The 12,786-nt window shown below is 47.4% G+C and overlaps 5 protein-coding genes across 5 annotated transcripts; 2 read left to right on the top strand and 3 right to left on the bottom strand.

The window, feature by feature from the left end:
* Positions 1 to 676: 676 nt before the first annotated feature.
* Positions 677 to 2,011, top strand: LOC132261220 (oxygen-dependent coproporphyrinogen-III oxidase). Its single transcript, XM_059759895.1, has 2 exons — positions 677 to 848; positions 922 to 2,011. The coding sequence occupies exons 1-2, from the start codon at positions 769 to 771 to the stop codon at positions 2,009 to 2,011; spliced, it is 1,170 nt and encodes a 389-aa protein (XP_059615878.1). The 5' UTR covers positions 677 to 768.
* Positions 2,012 to 2,020: 9 nt separating this feature from the next.
* Positions 2,021 to 4,587, bottom strand: LOC132261218 (probable ATP-dependent RNA helicase DDX10). The gene has a single exon (XM_059759893.1). The coding sequence runs from the start codon at positions 4,428 to 4,430 to the stop codon at positions 2,283 to 2,285; it is 2,148 nt and encodes a 715-aa protein (XP_059615876.1). The 5' UTR covers positions 4,431 to 4,587; the 3' UTR covers positions 2,021 to 2,282.
* A 142-nt stretch (positions 4,588 to 4,729) lies between these two features.
* Positions 4,730 to 9,550, top strand: LOC132261221 (protein pelota). The gene is made up of 4 exons (XM_059759896.1): positions 4,730 to 4,923; positions 4,997 to 5,911; positions 9,264 to 9,370; positions 9,435 to 9,550. The coding sequence occupies exons 1-4, from the start codon at positions 4,883 to 4,885 to the stop codon at positions 9,527 to 9,529; spliced, it is 1,158 nt and encodes a 385-aa protein (XP_059615879.1). The 5' UTR covers positions 4,730 to 4,882; the 3' UTR covers positions 9,530 to 9,550.
* Positions 5,918 to 8,449, bottom strand: LOC132261222 (uncharacterized). The gene is made up of 2 exons (XM_059759897.1): positions 7,463 to 8,449; positions 5,918 to 6,631 (listed from the first exon to the last, which is right to left on the bottom strand). Exons 1-2 carry the CDS (start codon positions 7,723 to 7,725, stop codon positions 6,505 to 6,507), a joined length of 390 nt encoding a protein of 129 aa, XP_059615880.1. The 5' UTR covers positions 7,726 to 8,449; the 3' UTR covers positions 5,918 to 6,504.
* A 60-nt stretch (positions 9,551 to 9,610) lies between the features above and the next one.
* Positions 9,611 to 11,889, bottom strand: LOC132261219 (pescadillo homolog). The gene is made up of 3 exons (XM_059759894.1): positions 11,752 to 11,889; positions 10,066 to 11,637; positions 9,611 to 10,001 (listed from the first exon to the last, which is right to left on the bottom strand). Exons 1-3 carry the CDS (start codon positions 11,767 to 11,769, stop codon positions 9,756 to 9,758), a joined length of 1,836 nt encoding a protein of 611 aa, XP_059615877.1. The 5' UTR covers positions 11,770 to 11,889; the 3' UTR covers positions 9,611 to 9,755.
* Positions 11,890 to 12,786: the final 897 nt, after the last annotated feature.

The following is a 12,786-nucleotide window of genomic DNA, read 5'->3' as shown; positions in this document are numbered from 1 at the left end:
GCGCCTCCAATAAAAAGCCCTTTTTCCTGCTGCTTTTCCACCACCCCAATTCTCCTCGCCCCCCAATGTGACGTACACGGCCAATGCGCAGAATTTCCCAACGATACACCAAAGCTCCTCCGTGAGACGTTTTGGGCAATGGGCAGCCTCTTTTCCTGACCTTGCCACGGGATGGCTCCGACTGATTCCACACGGGGATACTCTCTAGCCCTTTTTCCACCACTCTGTCGCACTTCTTATCACTTTTTCACACTGATTTTCCGCGATTTTTTGCAACCAGACACATCACGACATCCACGAATGACAATCGGTTCAGCTGTCACTCACTTTTGAACGATTTCAGGTGCGGACGAGAGTTTCACGCGGGTTTCTTTCGCGTTTCTCATGCTGTGAAAATTTCACGCGCAGCTTTTCCGCATCAGAAACTTCCACATAGAGTAAACAATGCATAAGGAGGCGTGGCATCCACATAGGAAGGACTTTAAATCCCGTCCCGGGAGCTCCGGAAAATGATTAGTACAGTAAATAGCAAGCAATATTATTGCAATCCAAATAATCTATGTGGCAAAAACCATCATCAATGCATCCTTCAGTTCTATTTCTCCCATTTTTTCTCGGAAAATATTTCTCACAACGAAAATTTCATGAAATTTTCAAGTTGAAAGCTGTCAGTCAATGCAGCCAACATTCGCCAGTTGAAAGTTTATTTTCATCGCAACTTTGTCGGTCGGTGTTTTTACTGCTGACAAAAAGCGCCCCAAAATCACCATGTTCAGGACAATCCGGTCCAGTTTCCGTGCTTTCGGGACAATAGGTGTCCTGCAGAGTCGAAAGAGAACAAATCTGAGGTGAGACAGTGCCGATGAACGTGCAAAAAGGCACGTCTCGAGATAAGACTAATCTCAGGGGCTTTCTTGATAGATATCCCGTGGGATTTCTCGTGGGCACGGGCGTAGCGCTCTGGTGGACGACAAGGGATGCCCAGACGGAGCCTCGGAAGCAGAAGATCAATCCCAGCCACTTTATGGCCACTCCAGTGACGAATGTGAAGCACTTGGAGGACAATCCGGAGGACATGAAGATTCGGATGGAATTGCTAATAATGAAGATCCAGGCGGACTTCTGTCGCGCCCTGGAGGCTGAGGAGTTCGCGGGGAAGACATTCGTGGTGGACAAGTGGGAGAGGAATGAGGGTGGCGGTGGAATCACGTGTGTTCTGCAGGACGGAGAGGTTTTCGAGAAGGCCGGAGTGAACATTTCTGTGGTGTCTGGGAATCTGCCGCCGGGCGCTGTCCAGCAGATGCGCTCACGCGGGAAGAAGCTGTCCGACGGTCCACTGCCCTTCTTCGCGGCCGGCGTGAGTGCTGTCATCCATCCGCGCAATCCCATGGTGCCCACAGTGCACTTCAACTACCGCTACTTCGAGGTCACGGACTCCTCTGGACACAAGCAGTGGTGGTTCGGCGGCGGCACTGATCTCACGCCTTACTACCTGAACGAGGAGGACTCTGTGCACTTTCACAAGACGCTGAAGGACGCGTGCGACGAGCACGACGCCACGTACTATCCGCGCTTCAAGAAGTGGTGCGACGACTACTTTCACATTCCGCACCGGAAAGAATGCCGCGGCATCGGCGGCATTTTCTTCGACGACCTCGATGAGCCTTCGCAGTCGGACGCCTTCGCCTTCGTGTCCTCCTGTGCAAACTCCGTGATCCCGTCGTACTTGCCACTGGTGAGGAAGCACAAGAACGACTCTTATGGCGATCCGCAGCGAACCTGGCAACTCCTTCGACGCGGACGCTATGTGGAGTTCAACCTGATCTACGATCGCGGCACCAAGTTTGGTCTCCACACGCCGGGAGCCCGCTTCGAGAGCATCCTCATGTCCCTGCCGCTCACGGCCCGCTGGGAGTACATGCACGAGCCGAAAGCCTCATCGCCGGAAGCCAAGCTCACGGCCGTGCTGAAGAAGCCACGCGATTGGCTGCAAATTGAGCAGAAACCCTGATCCCAGCTGCCTCTCTCCATGAGCAGTTCTCTGTCCAACTGAACTGCTCCGCGGAGGGAGCGAAGCGCCCGTGCCAAGCGACAAGATTGTAAAGAGAATTTTTATACTTAAAACTTGTTACACTTTTCGAACCTACTTTGAGAGAAATCTAGGCTGATTGTTTTCCTCACAAAGTTTTAACAACATTGTTCCACATAATGAGCATATTTTTATTCATGTGTAATATTGTTATCTAGGATACAACATGAAGAATAAAGAGAACAAATTCTTACTATCCAATCAACTGCAGTGCCAGAGATTCAGCCTCGTTCAGTGACAAATCCTTCTTTGCTTTCTTCCTCACCGGCTTCTCTGGCTCACTCTCTGAACACTCTTGCCCCTCTTCCCTTCCATACACCTCATCGGGATTGGGCAGCCACGACAGATCAGGTTCATCGTCAGCAGAATCACTGCCAAAATCATCCTGCTCCTCTTCCTTCTCCTTCTGGCGCTTCTTCTTCTCCTTCTTGGCTTTGCGCCTCGCCTTCAGAATCTCCTTGTATCGCTCCTGATCGAACTTATCCTCTTCCCGCATGCCCGCCTTTGCCTTTTGCAGATCAATTCCGTCGAACGCTTCGCCAGACTCCTGGCCAATGTCCGTGTGACGAGTGTTAATCGTGGCCATTTGCTCTCCCTCCTCGTCGAATTTGATCTTCGTATTCACGGCAATCTTCCTCTTAAGCACCGTCTTCGCTGCTGACGCCTTGGAGATCACTTTGGGCTTATTCTTGGCCAGTGATGACGATGTGGAAGGTTCTTCGTGTCCTAAATCCAATTGAGGCTTCGCCTTCACAATGAATTCCTCCTCGTCTGAATCATTGAGTCCAAAATCAAGTTCCTCAGGCGCTGCGACAGGCTTACTTATGCCCATTCGCTTCCTGAAGCGATCCAGGAAGCGCACTCGAGGCGTCGTGACGAGTCCAAGTGACCTGGCAAAGCCATCAATGTCCAGAGAATCCACCTTGAAAATCTCCTTCTTCTTCATCAGCATCACACTCTTGATGTAGGCCAGAAAAGCCCTCTGGGCGGATTCCTTCAGCTCGTGGAACTTGGACAGAAGCACTTCGATCTTCGCGTGAGGCGAGAACATGAATTTGTCATCGATTGAGATGCTCTCGATGGAGATGTTCCTGCTTTTCAGCTCTGCCAAGATGCCTTCCTCCTCGCTTGGCAACACCACCAGAAGATTCTCGCCGTTGGCATTGAATCTTGCCGTCCGCCCAGCACGATGAATATACGCCACAGCGTCCTCCGGACAGTCCAGCTGCACCACCCAATTCACAGACGGGAAATCCAGACCGCGAGAGGCAATGTCCGTGGCCAGAAGCACAACTGCGCTCTTCTGCATGAAGTCATTGTACACTGCCACGCGTCGATCCTGACTCAGAGTTCCGTACAGCGCCAGAAGACTCACTCCCGGACGCAGTTTTGAGAAGATCTCGTGCACGTACTTCACCTGCTTGCAGCTGGCCAGAAACACGATGATCTTACTCCTCTTGTGGTGCTTCACGAACGACCACAGCATCGTGATCTTGTCCTTCAGCTCGCACACCAAGTAACTATGCGTCAAATTGTCCGGAGTGACTTTCACGGTGGCTTGCTGCTCATGGGGCGCCACATAGATGGGATCCACGAGGCTCAGTCTCGCCAAATCCTTCACTGAACGCGTCTGCGTGGCGGAAAAGAGCAGTGTCTGCCTCTCTTGGGGCAGATTCTCAACGATGGCATTCATTGTGGGCTCAAATCCCATGTCCAGACACCTGTCCGCCTCGTCCAGCACGAGAAGCTGCATAGAGTCGCAGTTGAATAGGGCCGTCTGGTCCATATGCTGCAGCAGACGTCCCGGAGTGCAGATGATGATGTTGCACTGATCCATTCGTGTTCGCTCGAACTTCAAGTTCTTCCCGCCAATAATCAGGCCAGCCGAGAAATCGTGGTGCGATCCAATTCTCTTCAGTGTCTCGAATATCTGGTATGCCAGCTCCCGCGTCGGTGTGATCACAATCGCCCCCACGCCGTCGTATCTTGTCCACTTCCTCACGAACAGTGTCTCCAAGATTGGCACGAGGAAAGCCAAGGTTTTTCCACTCCCTGTCACAGCTGCGCCCAACACATCCTTCCCCTGAAGTGCATGGGCTATCGAGAGCTTCTGGATCTCTGTTGGCGTCTCATATTTGCAGGATTTGAGCCCCTGAAGAGTCTTCCTGGACAGAGGCATGTCCTCGAATGAGGTTATGTCATTTGTGTTTATCGTTTCATAGCCACTCTTGAGGCTCTCAATCTCATCGTCCTCCTTCTGTGTTGCATTCTCCTTCTGCACAGGCTTTTTGGCAACCTTTTTCAACCGCTTCTTCTTGTCGTACTTCACGTTTTTCACCATTTTTCAGCCAAAATGCGAAGAGAGAGCGCACTCACAATAATGTAAACACACGTCTGCCCAATTGACAGCTACAGATGGCGTTCGCGTGTTTCTTGTCCCAAATGGTGTTTCACTCTTGTTTCGGTACGGTTTCATTCGTTTCTTGATGTTTCTTCATGTTTTTTTTTAAGGAATATCTCAGAGATCTCAGATTAGAAAGATCATTTGCATGTGAATTAATCAGAATATTTAGCATAATATGTTCACGAGCAGTGCAAAAAAAAACATGTCCCAGAATTCCCAGAAAAGCGACTGTTCAGCCGGGTGGCAATTTCGCACATGGACCAAACGTCAAGTGTGAACAATGTTGTACGTCACGTAGAAAGAGTCCGCGAGTGTTTTTATCAAAAATATCACTGAATAAAATGACAAATTGTTTACATCGGCAGCGGCAGTGATCAAACTACCCAGAAATGAAGTTAATCAGCAGGAATGTAGACAAGGGCGGCAGTGGGTGAGTAGAGAATCGCAAGGCATGCGATTGAGGTTATGTTTTGAGGTGATTTCACACTTTTCCCAATTTCCAGGGCTGTCGTGCTGATGCCAGAGGAGTCGGAGGACATGTGGCATGCCTACAATCTGATTTCCGAGGGCGACAATGTCAAGTGCACAACGATCCGGAAGGTGCAAAATGAGACCGCCACCGGCTCCTCGAGCAGCAATCGCGTCCGGACGACACTCACGATCACGGTGGAGAGCATAGACTTCGACACGCAGGCGTGCGTGCTGAGGCTGAAGGGGCGCAACGTGGAGGAGAACCCGTATGTGAAAATGGGCGCCTATCACACGCTGGATCTCGCGCTGAACCGCAAATTCACGTTGGCGAAGCCCGAGTGGGACACGATCTCGCTGGAGCGCATCGACATGGCGTGCGACGTGACCCAGAGCGCTGACGTGGCCGCGGTGATCATGCAGGAGGGCCTGGCGCACGTGTGCCTCATCACGTCCAGCATGACACTGGTGCGCAGCAAGATCGAGGTGGGCATTCCGCGGAAGCGCAAGGGATACGTGCAGCAGCACGAGAAGGGCCTGGCCAAGTTCTACGAGGCCGTGATGCAGGGCATCCTGCGGCACGTGAACTTCAACGTGGTGAAGTGCGTGCTGGTGGCGTCGCCGGGCTTCGTGAAGGATCAATTCTACGACTACATGTTCCAGCAGGCTGTGAAGACGGACAACAAGGCGCTGCTGGACAACAAGAGCATCTTCATGCTGGTGCACGCATCGTCTGGCTTCAAACATTCCCTCAAGGAGGTGCTGCAGGATCCGGCAGTGGCGGCCAAGATGAGCGACACCAAAGCCGCTGGCGAAGTGAAGGTGCTGGAGCAATTCTACACGACGCTGCAGTGCGAACCGGCGAAGGCGTTCTACGGCAAGAAACACGTCACGTCCGCTGTGGAGGCGCAATGTGTCCAAACGCTCCTCATCTCAGACAATCTCTTCAGGTGAGTGGAAATATTTCAAAGCTTTGCCAACATAATGACTCAATCAACGAAGACACAATCAGTTCAATTGAAATCAATTGAAAGGTGTAAAAAATGATTGGAATTGACCAATATTATCAATTTAATGGAAGATAACAGAGAGTTTAGAGATGAATTAGGGAAATTATAAGGTGACTTCAAATGGCTCTGCTGAAGAATGGTGATTTTGACTTTTGGTAGTTTTTGATTCACCCGTAGAAATGCAAATTTTGTCACCTGTTTCACCAGCTAAGAGATCACAAATCACTTGAAATCAATCAATTATTCAATTCAATGTACAGTTGAGTAATTTATACGCTGAATGAGGCGAATTAGCAATTCTTATTCAATACCGTCATCGTATAAAGGCTGCACTCAAGTCTATATCTTATGAAACACTTTCAGCACTTGTGATCATCCATCATTGAGATCTGCTCACCGGTTTTGCTCTCTTCCTCAATTTCTCTTTATTGTACTCTCCGGTGTTTGTGAGTAAATAAAAAACAAGGCTTTCAAAATTTAATTTCTATAAATTGAGAAGTGGCCTAAAATAGTCTCGCGCCTCTCTTGAGTGGTCACAGCTGAAGTGGCGGCAGGATGAATCTGTCGAGTTGATTTCTGCCAAAAATGTCTGGATCATACTTTCGGCGGTACTGAAGACGATTGTCGCCGTATGTTGGCGGTCGCGGTGTGTGGTTGTGGCTGCAAAAAGTGGTGAATAAAAGGGTCAATGAAGTATGCAGATGTGAATGAGAATGGACCACTCTTTTTGGGTGGCTTCTCAATGAAACATTTTACTTAAGTGGAGCAGAAAATCAAGTTCATGATCATTTGGTGGGCACTTTATTGCTTCAAGTTGCTGTTTTTTTTTCACTCTACTCTTTGGCATGAGAATTGCGTCGTTATGCATGAACTGGTTTTTCATCTTGCGAAGCACATAGAGAGATTTTGTGTTCTTTTCTTCATTCCACATAATTATTTATTGGATAAAATGGTTTGTGTGCCATATAAGAGACTTTGTTGCCAAGGGGAAGATAATATGCTTTTAATCTGTACGTCATTTCGTAACACTTCCAAATATGCCTGAAACTTCCAACACTTGAAAGTTTTAGACTGTTTGCACACTTATCGTCAAAATAGAACAAAATCTTAGTATCCATTCTGACTATAACCTCAAAATTCTTCTTAAAAATCTTTAACGACTCTGTTTTGAAACTTTCTAGATCACAAAACCAACTCTTATGATTTGCCAATGAACTCAAAATTTCTGATTCAGCGTCAAAATCATCCAGACAGTGTTCTGAATAACCATTTTCCAAGTACAAATTACTCGTTTTGAGGTTATGTTCCAGATCAGCTCGATTTACAGTGTTTCTTGTCATTAAAAATTCAGAAAAGCATGTTTATTGTATAATAATGCTTAATTCTGACAATAACTAGCCAAAGAATATTGCAAGTTTTTGAACACTTTCCCATAACTTCCGTGGAGCTGTACACCACTTCTGATCGTATTATCTCACCCTTGTCTGTTACCTGTTGATATTTGCTGGAGTTGATATTTGGTGTGGTGTGGGAGGCTTTATATGTTGATTGTGGGCGCTCTGGCGGTCTTTATCGGTGGTGAATGTGTTGTTGATTACGCTATCGCACTTCTTGCCACGTCTGTTCAAGAGCACATTTCTGGAATCTGGCGCCTTTACGACTTTGCACAGATTACAGCCTTTCTGGCTACCATTGAGAATATTTGGCAATCCATTTGAGTCTATTTTGTAATCTTCCACAAGAGTTGGTGGCATGTTTGTGTGCCGATTTTCTTTATTTTGTAGAAATACTTTGTGTGCAACACACTTTTCCACTGAATATTCAACAGTCACTAATCGGCATTCTTTTTATGGCTTTTTGCCACTTGATAGGCACTTCACTGTATCAATTCCATAAGACATGCTGAGACTCTCTAGAAACACATTCCAAGTAGCAATTTAGCTTGACATCAGAGTCACACACACACACTTTACTTGAGAGATTATGGGAAAAATGCGGGAGAACAATTAAATGATTGTTGCTCTCACGAGGAATTCCAGTGAGTGAATAAAAGTGTCTCAACTCTTGGGCACAGAGAGACAATGAAGAGATACACGGAAAAGAACTCACGCGTTGGCACAAAATGTAAGAGGTTTAGCGCTGAACTGAGAGAGAGAGAGAGAAAAGCGCGGATCGTGTGTGTTGTGGCCGTTGTGGCACGGTTTCTGGTGAAGAACTGAGAGAAGGAGATTCAAGCGAGTGGCGACAAGGCGCTCAGCGTGCAGGTCAGGGGCCCCAAACATGTATGACACAGCGAGATGTGTGTTCAAAATCTACTTGTACACGCGGAACTGCATTCGAGGGCTTTCACTTTTATCACACCCACATTCACATGACTCTTTATCGATATACATTTTGTTGCCTTCTTATCAACATTCTGAGGAAGAGCTTTGAATTTTGTGGTGAATAAAACAAAAATGTGTGTGAGAGAGAGAGAGAGAGAAAAGTTGTTGTTGTTGCCAGACAAGTCACGCAAAGTGATGAAATGTTATTCACAGAAACATTTTATTCATTGTTTTTATGCTGCATTTACTTGAACTTGACGCTGTGTTGCTTGCTAAAAAGGTCTCGATCGGTGCGATGTTTCCTATTTACGAAGAAATGCAGGGCATTAATGTGTTGCATAAGTCATATTTTGGCGGTCGTACGAGAAATTCCTCTGCGTTCAATGGTGCAACCACTGCCTGTAAAGCCTGAATGATCATTTGCGGTGTTTAGAACCGTAGACGGGGAGTTTGTGAGAAAATTCCTGTCTCTCTGTTTTATTATGAAGTGCTAAATATAGCCCTACGCTGAGGCCCAGCACAAGACGTATGCCAAAAAGTGTGGCATGGAGAGACTCTACAAATGATTTACGTTCTTAGAACCAATTTTTGTGGACATTATAATAAGAAAATGCTGTAATTTTCACGACTTGCTGTTGAAAGATCAATTAGGACTCCTATTTTACACTTCATAAAAAGACTGTGAATAGGATTTTTTTTATTGTGAAAGGAAGAAGTGGAAGAAAAGCATTAAACGGAGGCTAAAAACACACGAAAATCAAGTTGAAAAGTCCAAATCAAGGCGCGTTTGTCATGTAATTGTCTTTTAGACATGCCAAATTCATGATTTAATGTGGTTTTCCCAGCCAATATTATAGTTATAATATGAATTTAGAGAAAAATAGGCAGTGTCCTAACTTAATTTTCGCTACTGTATTTCAGCAGCCATAATCTTGACCACTTTTTCCCCCCTTTCTTCTTCCCAACAGATGCCAAGACTTCAACCAGCGCAAAGAGTACGTTCACCTTGTCGACGCCGTCCGGGATTCTGGTGGCGAAGTGAAGATATTCTCCAGCATGCACGTGTCCGGAGAGCGTGAGTGTTTTTCTCCTCTCGCGAGCTTTAAATCTTTTTGGCTGAACAATTTCTTCCATTGCAGAACTGGCACAGCTGACAGGAATAGCGGCAATTCTGCGCTTTGCCATGCCTGAACTCGAGGATGACAGCGATGAGGACAAGAGTGACTCAGATTGATGCCCATTTCCGCCAGAACGACGCGCGTCCCCCGATTGCCTTTCACCTCTCCATTTTGATAATAGCGAGAAAGAGATAATGTTTGTTGAGAGGAAGCGATTTCGCATCGCGTTCTCATTTTAATTTATTTGTTTTCCTATTTTTTACACTCAGGTAGTGAGTCTGAGACGCAGAGCGTGCGAAGAGCATAACAATGTACATATTTAGGGATAATAAACATTAAGAATCAACCTGCAATTTTGCGCTTCTTCTTCTGCTGCTTCTTCTCTGTGTCGATGCGCTGGCGCTTGTTCTCCAGAATGCGACGCTCCTTGTTCTTCGTCAGCTTGTCCTTGAGCAGCTTCCGGAAGAGATTGCGATGACGCGGCTTCACCATTCGCGCATGCAGTCTCTGCTCCTGGATTTCCTGCTTCTTCACCTGCTCAGCGTCCTCCTTGTGCACTTCGCCAGTCTTCACCGTCATCTTTTGCTTCTACCGAGCGAAGAGAAACACATTGATGAGACAATTTGACGGTTAAATACACTTTTCAACTCACCAGTTCCTCTTTCCGCTTCTCCTTTGCCTTCCCCGAGTCCTCCTCGTCATCCTCCGCCTCAGCTTCCTTCCTCTCCTGCCAGTACGCCTTCTCCAGCTGAGCGTCAGTGGACTTCTCCGACTTGTTCTGCTCATTCCTGCTCTTCAGCTTCTTCCCCTTCGGCTTCGTCTCCTTGGGCTCCTCTTCGGCCGACTCCTCCTCCTCCTCTTCCTCCTCTGAATCACTCAGCTTCTCTTCCTCGCTCATTTCCTGATCCTCCGTGAGCGCCTTTTGCTCTGGCGGCACGTATGAATTGTCAGCTTCTTCGGCTGTGAAGGGTGACAAGTGCGGAGGCAATTCCACGCCCAGGAAGTACAAATTCGTGGGCAAGAGCGTGCGTCGATTGACACAGTCGAAGATCCACTGTGGCTGAATGTAGTCCCGGGAGATGTACTGCTTGCCCATGTTGGGTCTGTCGGCGATTTGGTGAGTGATACTCTCGTCTGACTCATCGAAGCTGGCTCCGGGGAAGAGCACCTTGTCCCAGGACACAGTGCCACCGAAGCAGCGGATGATGAAAACCAGAGGCTCTCGCGGAACCTCGCGATTGATGAAGAATTTGAGGCCCTCGAACAGATTCTTCAGTCGTTTCTCCTCAATAGCCTCCGCACGGATCTTGTCCATTTTGTCAGACTGCTCAGATGTCGACGCCAGCAAGTCCATGTCGATATCCTCTTCGGCAGCGTCCGCCTCCGTGGCGACTGTCTTCAGGATGTCCATGTTGAGCGCCGCGATGCGCTCAGACACGAAGGCGGCCTCGCTCTTGGCGCTCTCCTCAGACAGTTCCGTGACACTGGAGGGCATCTGGGGCGGATAGTGGAGATTGAGACCGTGGTAGAGGCGGAAGTTCACAAAGCCAAGCATTATTGAGTAGAACTCCACGAAGATCGACATCACCTTGAAGTCCACCTCTTCCTTGGGCTGCGGCTTGAATGGGTAGTAGTGCGGAATGATCCACGTCACCATCTGGCCCTTGATGCTGGCCTGGAAGTAGTATCCCTTGATGGAGATGAACACCTTCCGGAGCGCCTTGGCTGCGATTATCGCGTGCATAAACTCCACTGTGAGTCGCCGGCAGAGGCTCGATTGGCTGCGCGGCACGAACTTCAGCGAGGGAAACGTGCTGAACAGGAAGAGGAGCGTCAGACAATCGTCCAGATCCTTGACAGCGTCGATGAACGTGGGATAGCGCTCCTTAACGATGTGGTCAATCTTGAGTTCAGGATAGCGGTCAAGACGTCTCCGCAGCTTCTGGAAGTCCTTGAGAGCGCGATCTCGGTCTGCCTGGCGATTGAAGATCTTGTACTTCCGGAGTGTCCACACAATTGGCTCGTGTAGTAAGAAACGAATGTCCTTGGCGTGGTAGAGAATCTTGATGTCCGAGGCGCCACGCTGAGCCTTCCGCCGGTTCTTTGGCTCCCTCGGATAAATCCCCTTGATGATGCAAAGCCGACGGAAGTCATTCAAGCTGAGCTGCAGTTTGTTTAGCGCCTGTCTGCGGGTCACGTAGTGCGTCGCGGTGCCGGTATCATACTGAAAAGCGATAAAGGAGGAACGAAGAATAGTGTAAACATAACCTCTATTGCCACAATTCTCGTCAAATCCGCACAAAACATTGATTTCCGCTACTCTTCAAATTATTCATACCTTCTTAAGTCTCCTCATTGCGATTACACCTTAAATGTTGCCTACGATATTGCGAAAACTGGAGAAATTGCCAAGGGTTGAGCACACACGCGAGAAAACATAAACACGTGAAGTGCGATGACAGAGTCAAGGCTGCCAACTTGGCGCCAAAAGTGAAAACATCGCGCAGTCTATGTTTCATGATTTCACGACGATTTTATGAAAATTCATAAAAGTAACTGCTCAGTTAAGATCAATTTTCTTTAGAATACCTTAATTCTTTTCTAAACAAGTTCTAATTTATGATAATTTACATATACTTCCCAAAAATACCCATAGAACCTCATTTTTTCTTAAAATTTCGCAAATAAACAGTTTCAAAGGCGTAAGAATCTTCAAACAAAGCTTATCAGTGAACAAATGTGTATTATTCAATAAGAATAAATCATTCTTATCATGTGGGAATTGGGAATGAATCGAAGAAACACTTCTGTTTCTTCTATTAATAGACATTTCCCGTACTTTTCCATCACAATATTTTTTCTGCCCAATACACTAAAAATACACATAACTCAGAATTCTCCTCATTCATCATTTCAATTTGTCTGGGGCGGCAGGAATTTCAGTGGTGCGCCTGCATAATCGGCATGCATAGAGGCTATTTTTCCCGGAAATTGGGTCAGCATATTTGTGTCACGACAGCCGATGGAATTTCGCATCTCACCATCGTGTTACTGTGTCATTTGGAGTTAATTAATTGCCCCTGCGCGTGTCGCATTGTGGTGCAAAAAGCCACCCAAGGATGGAAATATGGGCGGGCCGCGGCCGAGCCGTGTCGAAATCTAAAATAATTAGTTCCTATTGAGGAAAGCAGCCGCCTCATCTTCAGCCCATTCATGTCAGTGTCGGTGGAAATTGCGCTGAGCCATGTGGAGTAAATGGATGCCAAATTTTATGCTTATAAATAACATGATTTGTCGTATTAGTTTGCCACCACCAAAACCTCCAATTGTATTGCCCGCGTTCACCCAAATATTTCCCACTTGGGAATTTCTC

This window comes from Phlebotomus argentipes, unplaced genomic scaffold (genome assembly GCF_947086385.1).
Source record: "Phlebotomus argentipes unplaced genomic scaffold, Phlebotomus argentipes genome assembly scaffold_18, whole genome shotgun sequence".
Taxonomy (NCBI): domain Eukaryota; kingdom Metazoa; phylum Arthropoda; class Insecta; order Diptera; family Psychodidae; genus Phlebotomus; species Phlebotomus argentipes.
This window is presented reverse-complemented; position numbering and strand designations above follow the sequence as displayed.